General features: G+C 53.3%; 1 protein-coding gene across 1 annotated transcript in view; it reads left to right on the top strand.

Annotated features, from left to right (window-relative positions):
• The window catches only part of CDH23 (cadherin related 23), a 122717-nt gene that overhangs the window by 73627 nt on the left and 33489 nt on the right, over positions 1 to 15601 (top strand). The window contains 10 exon segments of the mRNA XM_054515590.1: positions 2055 to 2115; positions 2946 to 3094; positions 4734 to 4869; positions 6221 to 6609; positions 6702 to 6803; positions 7321 to 7323; positions 8117 to 8266; positions 8960 to 9088; positions 9202 to 9330; positions 11744 to 11971. Of these exon segments, the coding sequence (XP_054371565.1) occupies positions 2055 to 2115; positions 2946 to 3094; positions 4734 to 4869; positions 6221 to 6609; positions 6702 to 6803; positions 7321 to 7323; positions 8117 to 8266; positions 8960 to 9088; positions 9202 to 9330; positions 11744 to 11971 (1476 nt within the window).

The following is a 15601-nucleotide window of genomic DNA, read 5'->3' as shown; positions in this document are numbered from 1 at the left end:
CCTCCCATCGCTTTGTTTTCCCTGCTCTGGCTACATGATAGCTTTTCCCTGTGCCATGCCAAGGCAGCTGCTCTGCCTGGGCATCGCTTGCCTGCTGTTGTGGGGCCCATCCCATCCCATCCCATCCCATCCCATCCCATCCCATCCCATCCCATCCCATCCCATCCCATGGGACAGGAGACAGCCCAGCTCTGCCTCAGGGAGCCCAGCAGGTGAAAGTGCTGCTTTGGGAGGGAGAACTCCCCCCTGTGAAAGGAAGTTCTTGGTGGAATATGGAATAATCCACAAGCGAGGTATAAACTGGTCTGGGACAGAGGAAAGAGCATGTGTGTGAAAAACGTCAATCACTTGTTTTTAAAAGTTTAAAAGTTTAATAGTAATAAAATTGTTTTAAAAATAGTAATATAATTAGAGTAATAATAATTTGGACAAATTGAATTAGGACAATATGAGACAATAAATACAAAGAGTTACAGACAGTCCAGGTACCTTTTCTGGGCAAAATAAGCCCGAAAAAGGACCCACGTTAACAGAGGATTAACCCTTAAAAACAACAGCCTGTTGCATATTCATACACCTCATCCATGATGCATAAATTCCATTCAAACACAGGATTCTGTCTGGGCAGTGTCAGCTTCTTCCTCTGAATCCTGACAGCGCCTTCGAGGCAGGAAGAAGTTCGTTTCTTCTGATAAGGAGGCAATAAATTCTCTTTCTCTGAAAGATTCAGGTGTCCTATGGCTGCTATCTCAGTGCAAGTCCTTTCTTTACAAAAAAAATATCCTACATAGCACAGTTTCTATTTTAACATTTTTATAACCTAAAACTATATTTAACACACTACTTAAGAGAATTAATACAGCATCACTTTCTAACACAACCCATATAATATTCATTTGAATATTTGCAGAAAAGCCAATCATAAAATACACATTTTTCACAATGTGTGGGCACAGGGATGAGAAATCCAGATAGAGGTCAGTATTTTCCAAGTTTTCTGCTGATACAGGGGGGCTTGGTGGAAGGGAACAAGAGCAATTCAAGGTACCTCAAAACCACATTTCAGAGGAGCATCTCTGACTCCTGCAAGCTGTGTGGGGCTGGGGGTGAAAGCCCTCGCTGTTCCCACTGCATGTGCACCCTTTGCAGCAACCTTTCCTCTTCCCTGCATAAATCTGGATGCAAACCTTCCTGGGAAAAAGAAACTGCTGGGTAGTATTGTGAGATGAGGCAGAAGATGCCTGGCAGAGGGAAGCAGGGAGATAATAAAGGCTCAGGCATTCCCTGCATCCTGCCCCTGGTGATTTGTGGGCAGCCACGCTGCAGTCGAGCTGTGGGTGCTCTGTGGGGAGTGGGTTTTGCCAAGAAAAGATGCAAAGAGTCGATGCCAGCTGGACTGGGAGCCCTGGCCCTGCTGCTCACTGCCAGGTCCCGCTTCCCAGCTGCTGGCTGCTGGCTGGGGTTTGGGGAGAGCACTGCAGTCTTGTTCGGTGACACCAGAGGGGAGCCGTGCCTTGGTTTTCCCGGGGCGGATGGCAGACCCGCTCCCTGCCGTGCCCCAGAGCCTGGGGCTGCTCCACCCTGCTCAGGGGCTCACAGGGATGCTCTGGGCTGGTTGCATTCATGTTGCCTTTGGCAGTTTTTCCACGTGCTGCTGCTTGGGTGATTCACCAGGATGCCATGGGCTGTGCGCCCACCAGGCACAGGAGCAGCTCCCCCTGCCCAGCTCAAATCATCCCAGTAAAGCTCCATCCCTGCCACTGGGACAAGCATTGGAATGCAGGGTAGGATTGATGGAGGCATCTCCTCCAGCACACAGAGCTGTGGGATTTGTGAGGTGGTCCTGAGGCTCCAATCCAGCAGCCAAGGGCTCCTGAGCCCACTGTCCCTGCTGCCCAATGACGAGGGCCGGGTAACTTAACTTTGCTTTGTATTTGGTAAGCTCCCCAGCTCAGGTGGAGGAGAAGGATATCCAGCTTTGGCAAGGTAGGAGGACTCATCCCAGTCTGGAATTCTCTGCCCTTGACTTCTGCTCCTCTGCTTTTCTCATGAAGGTGAAAGCCACGGATGCGGACGAAGGCATTAACGGGAGAGTGTGGTACAGGATTGTCAAGGGTGAGTCCAGGTGCCCCTTCCTGCATCAGGGAGTTTGTCCAAGGCTCTACCCAGCCTCAGGAGGCTGAGCTCACCATCCTTTTGCACTTTGGAGCCCACAGAACCATTCCTCCCAGCCCTAAGCAAAATTGAGCTTTAGGGCTCATTGCTGGGGAATGCTTTGTCATGGATGGACAGCTAGATAGAATCCTAAAATCCCATAATGGTTTGGGGGGTAAGGGACCTTAAAGTTCACCTCATTCCAACCCCCTGCCATGGGCAGGGACACCTTCCACTACTACCCCGGTGTGCTCCATGGCCTTGGACACTTCCAGGGATGGAGCAGCCACAACTCCTCTGGGCAGCCTGTGCCGGGGCCTCCCCACCCTCACAGGGAAGGATATCATTCCAATATCCCATCTATCCCTGCCTTCATTCAGTCTGAAGCCATTCCCACTGGTCCTGTCACTCCAGGCCCTTGTCCCAGGTTCCTCTCCAGTTCTCTTGGAGTCCCTTTAGGCACTGGAAGGGGCTCTAAGGTCTCCCCAGAGCCTTCTCTCTTCTCCAGCCTGGATCCAGAGCAGAGCTGCTCCAGCCCTCAGAGCATCTTTGTGGCCTCCTGTGGGCTCACTCCAACACATCCACATTTTTCTTATTTGATGCCATTCTGTAGCTCCTCCTGGCCTGACCCAGGGCCAAATGCTGATGCAGCTGAATCTGATGTAGCCAGAAGTTGAAGTTTTGCTCAATAATCTCCCTCCAAAAGAGCCTCCCAGGGAGGGCTCAGTGCATCACCAGGATGGGTGTGGAGGCAGTGGGCAACATCCCTGTCGTTTTTTCCCCATTTCCAGGAAACGAGCACAACCACTTCCGCATCAACCCCAGCACGGGGCTGGTGATGCGAGGGGTGCGGCACCTGGACAGGGAGCAGAACTCCTCCCACGTGCTGGAGGTGGAGGCCTACAACACGGAGCAGGGGCCCATGAGGAGCTCCGTGCGGGTGAGGAGCTCGCACAGCCGATTGCGCAAAACGCTCGCACGCTTGGTCCTTTCCAGCAGCTGGACAGGAAATTGGAAAGATCTGGCGTGGCATGTCTCTGGGGGCTGCTCATGGCTAGAGAAGAGCTTGTGGGTGGGGAGTGGTTTGATTTTTCTTTTTTCCTGTGGTGTTTCGGTGCTGCTGAGGGGTGCACCAGTCACTCGGAGGGAGCCCTGCTCGCTCGGTGAGATGCAGCTCTGCTGTTGGGAAGAGAAGCTGAGCCTCAGCATGCTGAAAACTCTGTGTCCTGGCCAGGCACTATTTAAATTATCCAGGAGCCAGTGGTGACAGTCTTCAGCTGCAGCACAGCCGCTTCCCACGGCTCCCACAAACCCAGCCCTCCATCTATTTTTAGACCCACTGCTGGGGTGGGCTCTGGCTGAGTGTGAAGTGCCCCCAGCACCAGCAGCAAGCAGAAAACCAGGAGAAGGAAATGTGTTCCCTGGGGAAACAGCACTGAACTTGGAGCAAAAATTTCCCAGCGAGTCTCTCTGTTGCAAGGTCTCCAGGGGTCTGATCAGGGGATCCCAGAGGATGGAGGAATTGATGTACCCAGTGTGCCTCCTCCCTAGCAGGGAAAGGCTGACTCACCACAGGATCTAAAGGTTTAAGTCAGATTTAAACATCACAGGTTTAAATCTGTGATGTTAAACCCTTTGTGTTCATTCTCCAACCCGTTGTGTTTGTAGAAGAGGTGTCTTGGTTTGGAAAGCCAGGAGTCTGCTAAGGAAGGCAGGAGCCTCCCCTGAACTGGAGAATGTGAACCCTCCCCACCCCTCTGAATTGTTATAAATTTTAAATTAAGGGGCTCTCAGGCAAAAATATGGGAACAGGAAATAACAGTTCTTTCACAGGGAAAGGGGAAAAATAAAAGGATAAAATAAACAATGCAGTACACTAGAACAACACTGACAGAGTCAGAACCCAACCTGACACCCTGTGGGTCAGGGTGTTGGTGGCAATCCCATTGGAAATGTGGCTGCAGCCCTCCTGCAGTGTCAGGGGTGGTTCTGCTGGAGCAGGGGGTCCTGTAGAGAAGGATGAGTTCTTCCTCTGAAGATCCAGGGGAAGGAGAGACAGCTGCTGTTCCTCTGGGGAATCCCGTGGAGAAAGCCGTGCTGGTGTCTCAAAACCTCTGGATTCTATCTGGGTAGCAATGCTTGGCTCCTCCCTCTGGGCAGAGCATCTCCCAATGGGATGTTACAGTTCTTATCAGCCATGCAGGGACATTCAATAGCTGTTATCAGCAGATGTCCCCTCCCAGGGAGGTGTGAATGTGGTCACTCAAAGAGAGAGATCAGGCAAACTGCCCACTTGACAAAGATAATCTGCCATACAGATGGGAATGAAAAACATCTTGCATTGCAATTTTCAACAAGAGGTTATCACAGGATCATGGAACGGGTTGAGTTGGAAGGGACCTTCAATCCCCCTTAGTTCCAACCCCTCTACCATTGTCAGGGACACCTCCACTAGCCCAGGTTGCTCTGAGCCCTGTCCAGCCTGGCTTTCAACTCTGAAATGTTTCTCGATGAGCACCACCAAGGGTTGGTTCTCCAATCTCACCCAGTTCATGTGTGGTTTCTCCGTGGCTTCCCAGGTGATCGTGTACGTGGAGGACGTCAACGACGAGGTGCCGGTGTTCACCCAGCGCCAGTACAACCGCCTGGGGCTGCGGGAGACGGCGGGCATCGGCACCTCGGTGGCAGTGGTCCGGGCCACCGACCGAGACACAGGTGGGAAGGGCGGGTGGGAAACACCCAGTGTGGGGAGGGCAGTGAGATCAGCCACCACACGGATCCTTATGGCCCCTCTGCCCACAGAGCTGGCATTGCCCCTGAGCAAGGCAGCACGGGCCGGATAGCCCAGCCCCTCCTGGGGACAGAGTGTCTGAATCCTGTTTTTTGCAGGGTGTGAGAATCTACAAAATCAGAGGGTTTTGGGAAAGCTGCAAAAGGCAGGCCTCAGAGACAGCAGAACTCTGATTGGAGCCAAGCAGCAGCCATGAGATTGGTCAGCAGAAAAATTATTTAAACTGTAGAAAAGCAAGGACAAATAGAACAATGGTCTGTGTATTAACACTTGTCTAGAATAACTCCCTAAGGTGCAGAAAAGTTTATCTAGCAAGATATTAGGAAGGCTAAAGCTTAATAATCGAGCTCTGTGTGTTGTGTTTTAAGGCTTACAAGTAGGTATTCAAAATAAGCAAGCATTGTTTTAACCAAAGGTACGTGTGCTTATGGTGATTGGATAGAATTACTGTCAATGTGCTTTTGCTTTGTGTGATTGGTCAAGAAACTTATAAAGTAAGTTGTAACATTAAGTTCTTGGTCTGCTGCCTGGGATGTGAGCTGCTGGCATCTTCCCATTGTCATAACCATGGAATGAGAGTGATGCTGGAAAATCAAACAGCTCAAGGCACGTTCCACAGCAGCCCCTGTCCCATTTGTGATTTGTACACAGACCCCGGCTGGCGACAAGTGCCCGAATACCCAGGCCGCTCGTAGCCGTGGCTACCTTAGCAAGCTTAGTGGATTTCAGCTCTTTAGTGATTATCAGCTCTTAGCATTCCAGATCTTTGCTTGCTTGCTAAGGTGCCTGGTGGGCTAGAGGGAGAAGCAGATAAGAGAGGAGAAGAAGAAATCGTCCTGGTGGTTCCACAGCGATGGTTTTATTGAGGGGTCTGTGAAGGCTTCCAACAATGACTCTTCTTCTGCCAAATGGGCTAAAACAGACCCTTTTTATAGGGTATAGAAACCTTTTCTATAGGTTTTTAGAGGGATCCAAACTTGTCCAATAGTAGGGGTTAGGGGAAAGTGACCTATGGGGTTACAGAGATAAGCTGGGGTCCGAGAGGCAGAAGATAGGAACTTATTTTGCTATCTCATCATGACTCAGCAATTCCTACTGTTAAGTCTCAGCCCTCCATGGAGCCCTAGCCAATTCCATAGAGTCTGCTACAGGTCCTGGCTTGGCTGGGCTGAAATCCCGTGGGATGGGCTCTGCTGCAGGGAGGTGGTATCAGTGGTGTTGCCTCCTCGGGGTGCTTGGTGCAGCCAGCACCTCCAGATCCTGCTCCCTCCCCAGGGAACGGGGGCCTGGTGAGCTACAGAATCGTGTCGGGCGCGGAAGGGAAGTTCGAGATCGACGAGAGCACGGGGCTCATCACCACCATAGAGTACCTGGACTACGAGACCAAAACCAGCTACCTGATGAACGTCTCTGCCACGGACCAAGCACCCCCCCACAACCAGGGCTTCTGCAGCGTGTACGTCAGCCTGCTGAATGAGCTGGACGAGGCCGTGCAGTTCTCCAACAGCAGCTACGAGGCCGTGATCATGGAGAACATCCCCCTGGGCTCCGAGGTGCTCCGCGTCCAGGCGCGCTCCATCGACAACCTCAACCAGATCACCTACAAGTTCGACCCCAACACCAACCCCCAGGCACTCTCCCTCTTCAAAATCAATGGGATCACGGTAAGCAGCCACAGCACGGTCCCTCCTGGTTTTTTTGGGCAATGTGAGCTTTGGTTTTGGTGGCCAGCACAGCTGCTGCTCATGCTTGGCAGGGAGTGATCACGGTCAAAGGCCAGGTGGACCGAGAGAAAGGGGATTTCTACACCTTGACAGTGGTGGCTGATGATGGAGGACCGAAGATTGACTCCACAGTGGTGAGTAGCTTCTCCCAGCTTCCCCATCTCGCTTTCCCAGGACAGCCTGTCCTAGCTGAGTTTTCTGCTCCAGCTACTCCAGCTTCCAGGAACCGTGTTTTGGGGGGAAACCTGCTAAAACAGTTTTGAAGGAGGTAAATTTAGGGCCCTTGAAATACTCCACGGTGGTTTGTGTTTCAGAGGGTTATATTTAGCAGTTTCACAGGCAGCCAAGCAGGGGGTGATTTGCATTTCTCTGCTGGGTTCTGGACCAGCCCACGGGTGCTGATGGCTCTGCTCTCCACACAGCACCGTGCTCTTGTCTGAACCTCTCCCAGGGTGAGGGGCAGATATGCCAACCTCAGCTAGGAAAAACAAAGGGATGTCCCAACACTGTAGCCTCCAAATCGCTGCAGAGGGGTACCCATGACCCCTGGCACTGCTGTGGTAGGATGCAGGGTTAACCCACACTTCCTCATCCCTCGCTAACTACTCATTGTTTGTGTTCTCTGTTTCTCCCTCTGCTTTCCTCCAACAGAAGGTAAGCCTGCTGGAGACCAGAATCCCTCCCAGGGTGCACACTGAGCTCAAGGAAGGACTGGGATGGATGTCCCACCAGCACCAGCCTCCCTGCCACCCCCAGGATGTGAGGCAGCCCCGTGAGCCCCTCTGCTGCTGCCGAGCAGGATCCCTGATCCGGCTCCTGATCCGGCGCTTGGGACAGCAGCTGCCGGATCTGCCTCAGTGGCTGAATGAGCTCTCCCTGCTCCTGGCTCTGTGTTTTGAATCCAGCAGCAACAATAAGTAAATCACCCCAGGGCTCACAGCTCTCTCCCCAGCTTCCTCCCGGGATGTTGTCGCATTCAGCCTGGCCGCACCTGGGAGCTTGGGGCACCCATAAATAAATCCCCGGGAACAGAGAGGCTCTTCCTCTCTCATCTCTGTGTTGCCCTGCAGCACTTGGATTGCAAACTCGATGAGAGCATTTCCTCTGCCTAACTGTGGCTAAGGTAGCCAGGTCCCCTCCGAGCATCTCGTGCTCATGTGCCTTTTTCCAGGAGGGAGCTCAGGTCTCCTCCACACCCAGCTTGCCCTGGTTGAGTTAAACACACTCAGCTCTGCCTTCTTTGTGCCCGTTGAGCTTTAGAGCAAATCCTGCCTGACCCTGCTGCTGTGAGCATGGATGAAATCACTGCTAGTGAAAAGTTTAGCAGGAAAGAGTCACCCTGCAGCAGCTCGAGCTGCTCTGTGCCTGGCTATTTGGAGGATAAAAACCAGAGGGTGGGCAAGGGTCTGGCTCCTGTCCATACCCTGAGCCCCGTGCCCCCTCACAGGTGACCATCACAGTCCTGGATGAGAATGACAACAGCCCCCAGTTCGACATCACCTCTGACTCGTCTGTCAGCGTGGCCGAGGACAGCGCCGTAGGCAAGAGGGTGGCCCTGGTGCTGGCCCGAGATCCAGATGCAGGCAGCAATGGCCAGGTAGGGAGGGACACATTTGGATGATGCTCTTACACACGTGGTGTGATTCCTGGGGTTTTCCTGTGCAGGGCCAGGAGATGGACTCAATGATCCCTTCCAACTTCTCTGAAGCTGTGTGTGGTGTTTCACTGACACAGAAATCCCCCTGCCAGCATCCTCCCAACCCCTTCCCTCTGCATCCCTGTGAGAGCAAACTCTGGTCATTAAGGCCAGGTTTTGGGGGTGTTGTGCAGTGAGTGCCAAGAGTCCTCAGGCAAGGCAGCAGGAGAGGTAAAGCATTGTCCTTGGGCTGTCTGGGGCAAAGAGCTCTGTGGGACAAGTGTCAAAAGCAGCCCTGCAATCTGAAAACCAGCTGTGGCCTCTCCCGCTGTGGGGGCCAGCAGCAAAGTCCTTGGCAGGCTGAGCAGGAAGCTCTCTGACATTTGGTATTTTCATTACCCTGCAGACAAGCATTAATGAGGTCCTATCACCCTTAATAACAGAAATTGCTGGCAGCATGGGAGCTGCCAGGGGGGTTGGCCCTGTTTGCTTTGGGGTGGCTGCAATAACCCAGCACACCTGTGACTCCCACTACGTTGGACCTTTTCAAAAGTTGGGGGGATGCTGGATTTCTTTTTGTAGGGTCTCCTTCCCCTTCCTCCTCCTCAGCATCACCCTGCCTGCCCTGGTTTTGTTTCCCTGTGATGGTTCCAGGTGACTTTCTCTCTGACATCGGGGAATATCGGCCGTGCTTTCGAGATCCGTACCACCAACAGCACCTACGGCGAGGTGTTCGTGGCACGGCCGCTGGACCGGGAGCTGCTGGATCACTACACCCTACGGGTCAGCACCAAACCACCCCCTCACCCCATGGTTTGAGCACCGAGGCTGTTTTGCTTGGAGCTGTGAGCTTCAAAATAGCACTTTTCCCCTCGGAAATCCACCCCTGACTGCAGATCCAAGCGTCAGATGGCGGCGTTCCCCCCCGGAGGAAGGAGCACATTCTGCGGGTGAACATCCTGGATGTCAATGACAACCCCCCTGTCATTGACAGCCCCTTTGGCTACAACGTCAGCGTGAGCGAGGTGAGCACCCAGATCCTCCCCTTCCATCCTCCCAGGGGCAGCTCTGACCACAAGGCAGGTGGGGACAGTGCAGTGTCCCTTGCAAGCATTACCTTGGGTCATTTAAGGCTTGGTGACCCCGTGCAAACCTCATCTTTGGCCATTTGATGGTTGGCATCCCCTTGCTAACATCACCTTGGGTTATTTAAGGGTTTTGCCATGAAAAACTCATCTTTGGTCACTTGATGGTTGGTATCCCCTTGCAAACCTCACCTTGGGTCATTTAAGCATTAGTGACCTCATGCAAACCTCATCTGTGGTCATTTGATGGTTGGTGTCCCCTTGCAAACCTTATCTTGGGTCATTTAAGGGTTGTTATTTGATGGTTGGTGTCCCCTTGCAAACCTCACCCTGGGTTCATTTAAGCATTAGTGACCTCATGCAAACCTCATCTTTGGTCATTTGATGGTTGGTGTCCCCTTGCAAAGCTCACCTGGAGTCATTTAAGGGTTGCTGACCCCGTGCAAACCTCATCTGTGGTCATTTGATGGTTGGTGTCCCCTTGCAAACCTTATCTTGGGTCATTTAAGGGTTGTTATTTGATGGTTGGTGTCGCCTTGCAAACCTCACCTTGGGTCATTTAAGGCTTGGTGACCCCGTGCAAACCTCATCTTTGGTCATTTGATGGTTGGTGTCCCCTTGCAAAGCTCACCTGGAGTCATTTAAGGGTTGCTGACCCCATGCAAACCTCATCTTTGGTCATTTGGTGGTTGGCATCCCTTTGCAAACCTCACCTTGGGTTGTTTAGGGACCAGTGACCCCTTGCCATCCTCACTGTGGGTGATGTAAGGCTTGGTGACCCCTTGAAAGCTCTCACTGGTGATGTACTCCTCGTTTTGGGCTAGGAAAAAGCTCTATGAGCAACTTCATCCCCTGAGGCTGCAGGGACCAGCCGGAAGGAGAAGTGGCTACACGCCCATGGAAATGCCACCAAAGTGACACAAGAGACGGTGCCGTGCAGAATAAGAATGGCTTTCAGGAAGCAGCTTAGCAAGGGCCAGATAATTAAGCAATAAAACACAATCAGGCATGAGAAAAGACAACTTATTTCCTGACAGTTTAATTCCTGCACTGAGGCAGGGGGGAAATCTCAATTTGGTGATGAAAAATGAAATATGAATAATAGCCAGTGCCACTTAGCTGTGAGGAACTGCTGCTCCTGATTTATAGCTTAGCATTAAGGATATTGCCCTGTTAAGGTTTTCTTATCTATTCAATACATGTTCAGAGCAGGTTGAAGAACAGAATTTCTGTTTTGATTTTCCCCATAATGGGACTATCCAAAAATAATTAGCTGAGCTCTGGGTCTATTACACAGCCTTCACCTCTGCTCACACTGGGGGTTTTATGCTCTTCCAGGCTCTGCCAGACTAGATAAGACCCAATGTGCAGCTTTCTGCTGAGCTGCTGGGTGTTGGGGCAGTGAGTCTGGAGCCTCAAACACATCAGTGCCCTCTCCATATTAGAATTACATTATTATTTAGTATTGGTATTTACCAATATAGCAGACAGGACATGCTTTGGCTTCTCTGGCCTTGCTGCTGAACCAAATAGGGGCAAAGTGGTGTTTCACCCCAGAGACACTTTTGGCTGGCTGGGTGTGTCGTGTTTCACCCCAGAGACACTTTTGGCTGGCTGGGTGTGTGGTGTTTCACTCCAAGGACACTTTTGGCTGGCTGGGTGTGTGGTGTTTCACCCCAGAGACACTTTTGGCTGGCTGGGTGTGTGGTGTTTCACCCCACAGACACTTTTGGCTGCCTGGGTGTGTGGTGTTTCACCCCACAGACACTTTTGGCTGGCTGGGTGCTGCAGCTGAGCACGTGGAGACAAGTCCAGGCCTGCAGGAGCTCTGGTGGTGGTGGGATGGAGCTTTCCCCCATAACAGGGGCTGCTCCTCAGGTTTCCTGCTGGTGGAGAAGCTTTAAGGCAATGGTGAAGGAAAGGAGTCAGTTCTGATGGAGGGTTTGGATCCAGAGCTTTATTCTGGCCCACAGGCCTCTGAATCCAGAGCAGAAGCAATCCAGAACTGCCGGAGCACATGGTTGCTCACCCTTTTACCCCGGGGAGAGGGGCAGGGAAGGGGTAGGGAGCCACCAAGCAGGTACAGGAGGGGAGGTCTCAAGGGACAAAGGACACTTGGATGGCCCAATGCCCCCCAGGGGTAGAGGGCATCCTTTGAATCTGCCAATCACTCGATGCCCTTCTGGAATGACAGGATTGACAGGCAGTGCTGGGCAGGGGTCAGGGTGGGGAAAGGAGGGATGATTGACACACCTGGGAGGGAATCTTCAGGGGAAGAACTTGGGGTTCTGAAGTAAACCATCACACCACAACAAATGAAGGCCAGTGGGATTTAAGTCTCCTATCTCCGCAGAACGTGGGCGGCGGCACGGCGGTGGCCCAGGTCCGCGCCACCGACCGCGACATCGGCCTCAACAGCGTCCTCTCCTACTACATCACCCGCGGCAACGAGGACCTGACCTTCCGCATGGACCGCGTCACCGGCGAGATCGCCACGCGGCCCTCGCCGCCCGACCGCGAGCGCCAGAGCTTCTACAGCCTCGTGGTCACCGTGGAGGACGAGGGCACCCCCTCCCTGTCGGTGAGACACCAACATGGGGGCAGGATGGGCTGGGCAGCGCTGGGGGAGCCAGCTTGGAATCGAGCGTGGGGTGTGAAAAGGCACAGGGTGTGGTGTTTTGGGGACTGGGGAGAGCTTGGCACTCAGTTTGGGGTGTGAAAGGGGAGAAAAGGCACAGGATGTGGTGTTTTGGAGACTGGGGAGAGCTTGGCACTGTATGGGGTGTGAAAGGGGAGAAAAGGCACAGGATGTGGTGTTTTGGGGACTGGAGTGAGCTTGGCACTGTGTGGGGTGTGAAAGGGGAGAAAAGGCACAGGATGTGGTGTTTTGGGGACTGGGGAGAGCTTGGCATTGAGTGTGGGGTGTGAAAGGGGAGAAAAGCACAGGGTGTGGTGTTTTGGGGACTGGAGTGAGCTTGGCACTGTATGGGGTTTGAAAGGGGAGAAAAGGCATAGGATGTGGTGTTTTGGGGACTGGAGTGAGTTTGGCATCGAGTGTAGCATGTGAAAGGGGAGAAAAGGCACAGGGTGTGATGTTTCAGGGACTGGGGCAAGCTTGGCACTGTGTGAGGTGTAAAAGGGGAGAAAAGGCACAGGGTGTGGTGTTTTGGGTACTGGAGTGAGCTTGGCATTGAGTGTGGGGTGTGAAAGGGGAGAAAAGCACACAGTGTGGTGTTTTGGTGACTCGGGGTCCAAACCTGCGGTGCACAGATTTGGTTCGGTCTCCTTTGATGCTTGGTTGTGCAAACTTCCCTCACAGTTCAGCAGGCCTCATCCCCCATCTCCAAATGCAAAAAATAAGAGTATCCCTATGGGGAGGTGTGCTGGCTGCTGCTGCCTGCTCACGGGGTGCTGGGTCTGGAAGGGACTCCAGGCATTGCCCTCCCATCTCAGCACTGGGAGTGGCTGGAGCAGCAGCTCAGCCTCAGCTCCGTTCACCACTGATGGGCGTGTCTGCTGAGGCCTTGTGAATGAGAAGAGCTCTGGTGGTTTTGAGGGCCTGGAGTGCCAGGACAAGGGGGAATGGCTTCAAACTGAGAGGGAGTTGATATGAGACACTACCCATCATCCCATGGTCTGGGGAAGTGACTGTCTTGCTTGGGTCCTTGTTTGTGCCTCTGAGGATGGCTCAAAAAGTCAAAAGAGCAAACATCATGTGGGCCATTTTCCAGCTCTGAGTCCCTTCTAACCCCAGGTCTCTGCAGAGAGGTGAGTGAGTGCCCAGGGACACAAATGGTGAGATGAGCTGACACCTCGTGTGACACTCTGCCGTCCTTCCTCTCCCCCACCTCCACCTGCTATCTCTCACCATCTCTCTGCTCTGCCTACAGAGTCTGCCTGCAAAGCCCTGCTCCACATTTTGATGAATCAGGTGGAAGCCAGCAGTGCAAGCGGTGGCTGTGATTCTCACCTCAGGCTTTGCACTGTCAGCTCCTCCCTCCCACTTGGTTCACACTCCAGCTTCTGCACCACCATCTTTTCCATTAGTTGCACTGTCACTGAGGCTCAAACCCAGCTAAGTCACTTCCCCAGAGTGAGGGAGGGCTGTGCTGTGGCTGCAGCACACGATGCCACCAGCTCCTCCTTGTCCCTGTCACCGTGGATGTGGGACACTGATCCTGGTGTGCTGAGCTGGCAAATCCCATTGCCATGGCAATGGCTGCTTCCCTTCCCTGTGCCAGCAGGGACAAGTGGCACAGCTCATCACCCCCCGCTGCCCAGGCAGTGTCCCAGCAGCCCTGCCTGTCCCCACAGGCTCTGCTGTGTGCCCACCATGTCACGAGCACACGTTCTGCCAGCAGCAACAATCCAAAGCCAGGCACACAAAGTGCCCAGTGACCCAATTCCTGAGTGGGGAGAGGAGCTTTGGCCCCTCTCAGAGCTCAGGGACACTCAGCTCTTGTCAAAGGCGTGTTGCTGGGTGCCTGCTGGCCTCATGCCTGCCTGGGGAAATGATGTCTGTCAGGGCCTTGCTGCCTGCCAGAAACCGGGGCTTTCACAAGGAGCTCCAGGCTGGTGCAACAATGCACAAAAGGGGGTGATTGTCTGTAATTTGTACATCCATCCATCCAAGGTTTGGCCTTGTCTGCATGGGAGAGGCAGAGGAGACAGAGCTGGGAGAGGACTGGGAAGTCCTCACTGGGAAGTGGTGATCTGGGATGCCCAGGACAGCAAGGGAGCAGCAGGGAAAACTGGCCAAGAGGAATCTCTCAGGAGCTGGAAATGTGGGAACAAAAGGATAAAATGCTGCTGATAAAACAATAATATTTTCATTTAAAAAAGCATTGCAGGAGGAAAAAAACCTTCACAAGCTGGTGAGCTGGAGCTGGAAGGTGTGTGGGAATTGCAGGAGCCACCTGGGCACTGTCTGACCCTGGGGCAAGCCAGCAGCTGCTCCTCCCCAAGGGCTGGCCCTGCTCCAGAGTGGTTGGGAGCTTCCTGCAGGAAAATCTCTGCCCAAGGAAGGTGCAGCACCCCTGAGCACTGGGACAGAATCCTGTGGCATCCACAGCCCCAGGCACTGCAAGGCAGGGTGGATCCTCACTGCCCAGATGTTGTCTTGCAGCTGGGTCACCTTCACCATGAGCATCTGTGTCATCTTCTCCATGGAATTGGGGTCTGAGGTGGGGACCCAGCACCTCTGTGCCAAGATTCTTGCTCCAGAATGCATGGAAGCCTGGGAAGATGTTTATTCTCTCTCCCAGAAGCTTTAGTTTTCCTTCTCGAGGGAAAACTGATGCCACTCAGTGCCCCACCATGCCCCACCAGAGCCTCTGGCAGAGCTTAGCTCAGCCTGCAGCACCAGGTATCCCAACAAATGGGGTTCCTGCCACACAGAGCCAAACCTGTTTCCAACAAAGCTTGGTTCTGTCATCAGGCAGTGCATTCCTCAGGAGCACAGCCACTTGGAGAGGCTTTCAAAGCCGTTAGGACCTGCAGGCAGGCAAAACCCCGGCGTGCCTTTCCAGCTGGAGCTGCTGAGGCAGGGAGAAGGAAGTGCTGGAGGCACCAAGCAGCTGCTGGATTCCCCTGCAAAGCCAGGAAGGGGCTGAGCTGTGGGTGGCAATAAAGCCCCAAGCTCAGGAAGTTCCATCCAAGGTACACTGGGGTGTGGGTGCTGGCTTCTCCTTCATCCCTGAACCACCCTGTGGGTTCTCCTTCATCCCTGAACCATCCTGTGGGCTCTCCTTCATCCCTGAACCACCCTGTGGCTCCTCCTTCATCCCTGAACCACCCTGTGGCTCCTCCTTCATCCCCGAACCACCCTGTGGGTTCTCCTTCATCCCTGAACCACCCTGTGGGTTCTCCTTCATCTCCGAACCACCTTGTGGGTGCTGGCTTCTCCTTCATTCCTTATCCATCCTGTGGGTGCTGGCTTCTCCTTCATTCCTTATCCACCTTGAGGGTGCTGGCTTCTCCTTTATCTCTGAACCACTTTGAGGGTGCTGGCTTCTTCTTCATCCCTGAACCACCCTGAGGGTTCTCCCTCATCCCTGAACCATTTCATGAGTGCTGGCTTCTCCCTCATCCCTGAACCACCTTGAGTGTGCTGGCTTCTCCTCCATTCCTTATCCACCCTGTGGGTGCTGGCTTCTCCTTCATCCCTGAACCACCTTGTGGGTGCTCCTGCTGAAGCCAGTGCTGAATTAAT

This window comes from Molothrus ater, chromosome 8, assembly GCF_012460135.2.
Source record: "Molothrus ater isolate BHLD 08-10-18 breed brown headed cowbird chromosome 8, BPBGC_Mater_1.1, whole genome shotgun sequence".
NCBI lineage: Eukaryota > Metazoa > Chordata > Aves > Passeriformes > Icteridae > Molothrus > Molothrus ater.
This window is presented reverse-complemented; position numbering and strand designations above follow the sequence as displayed.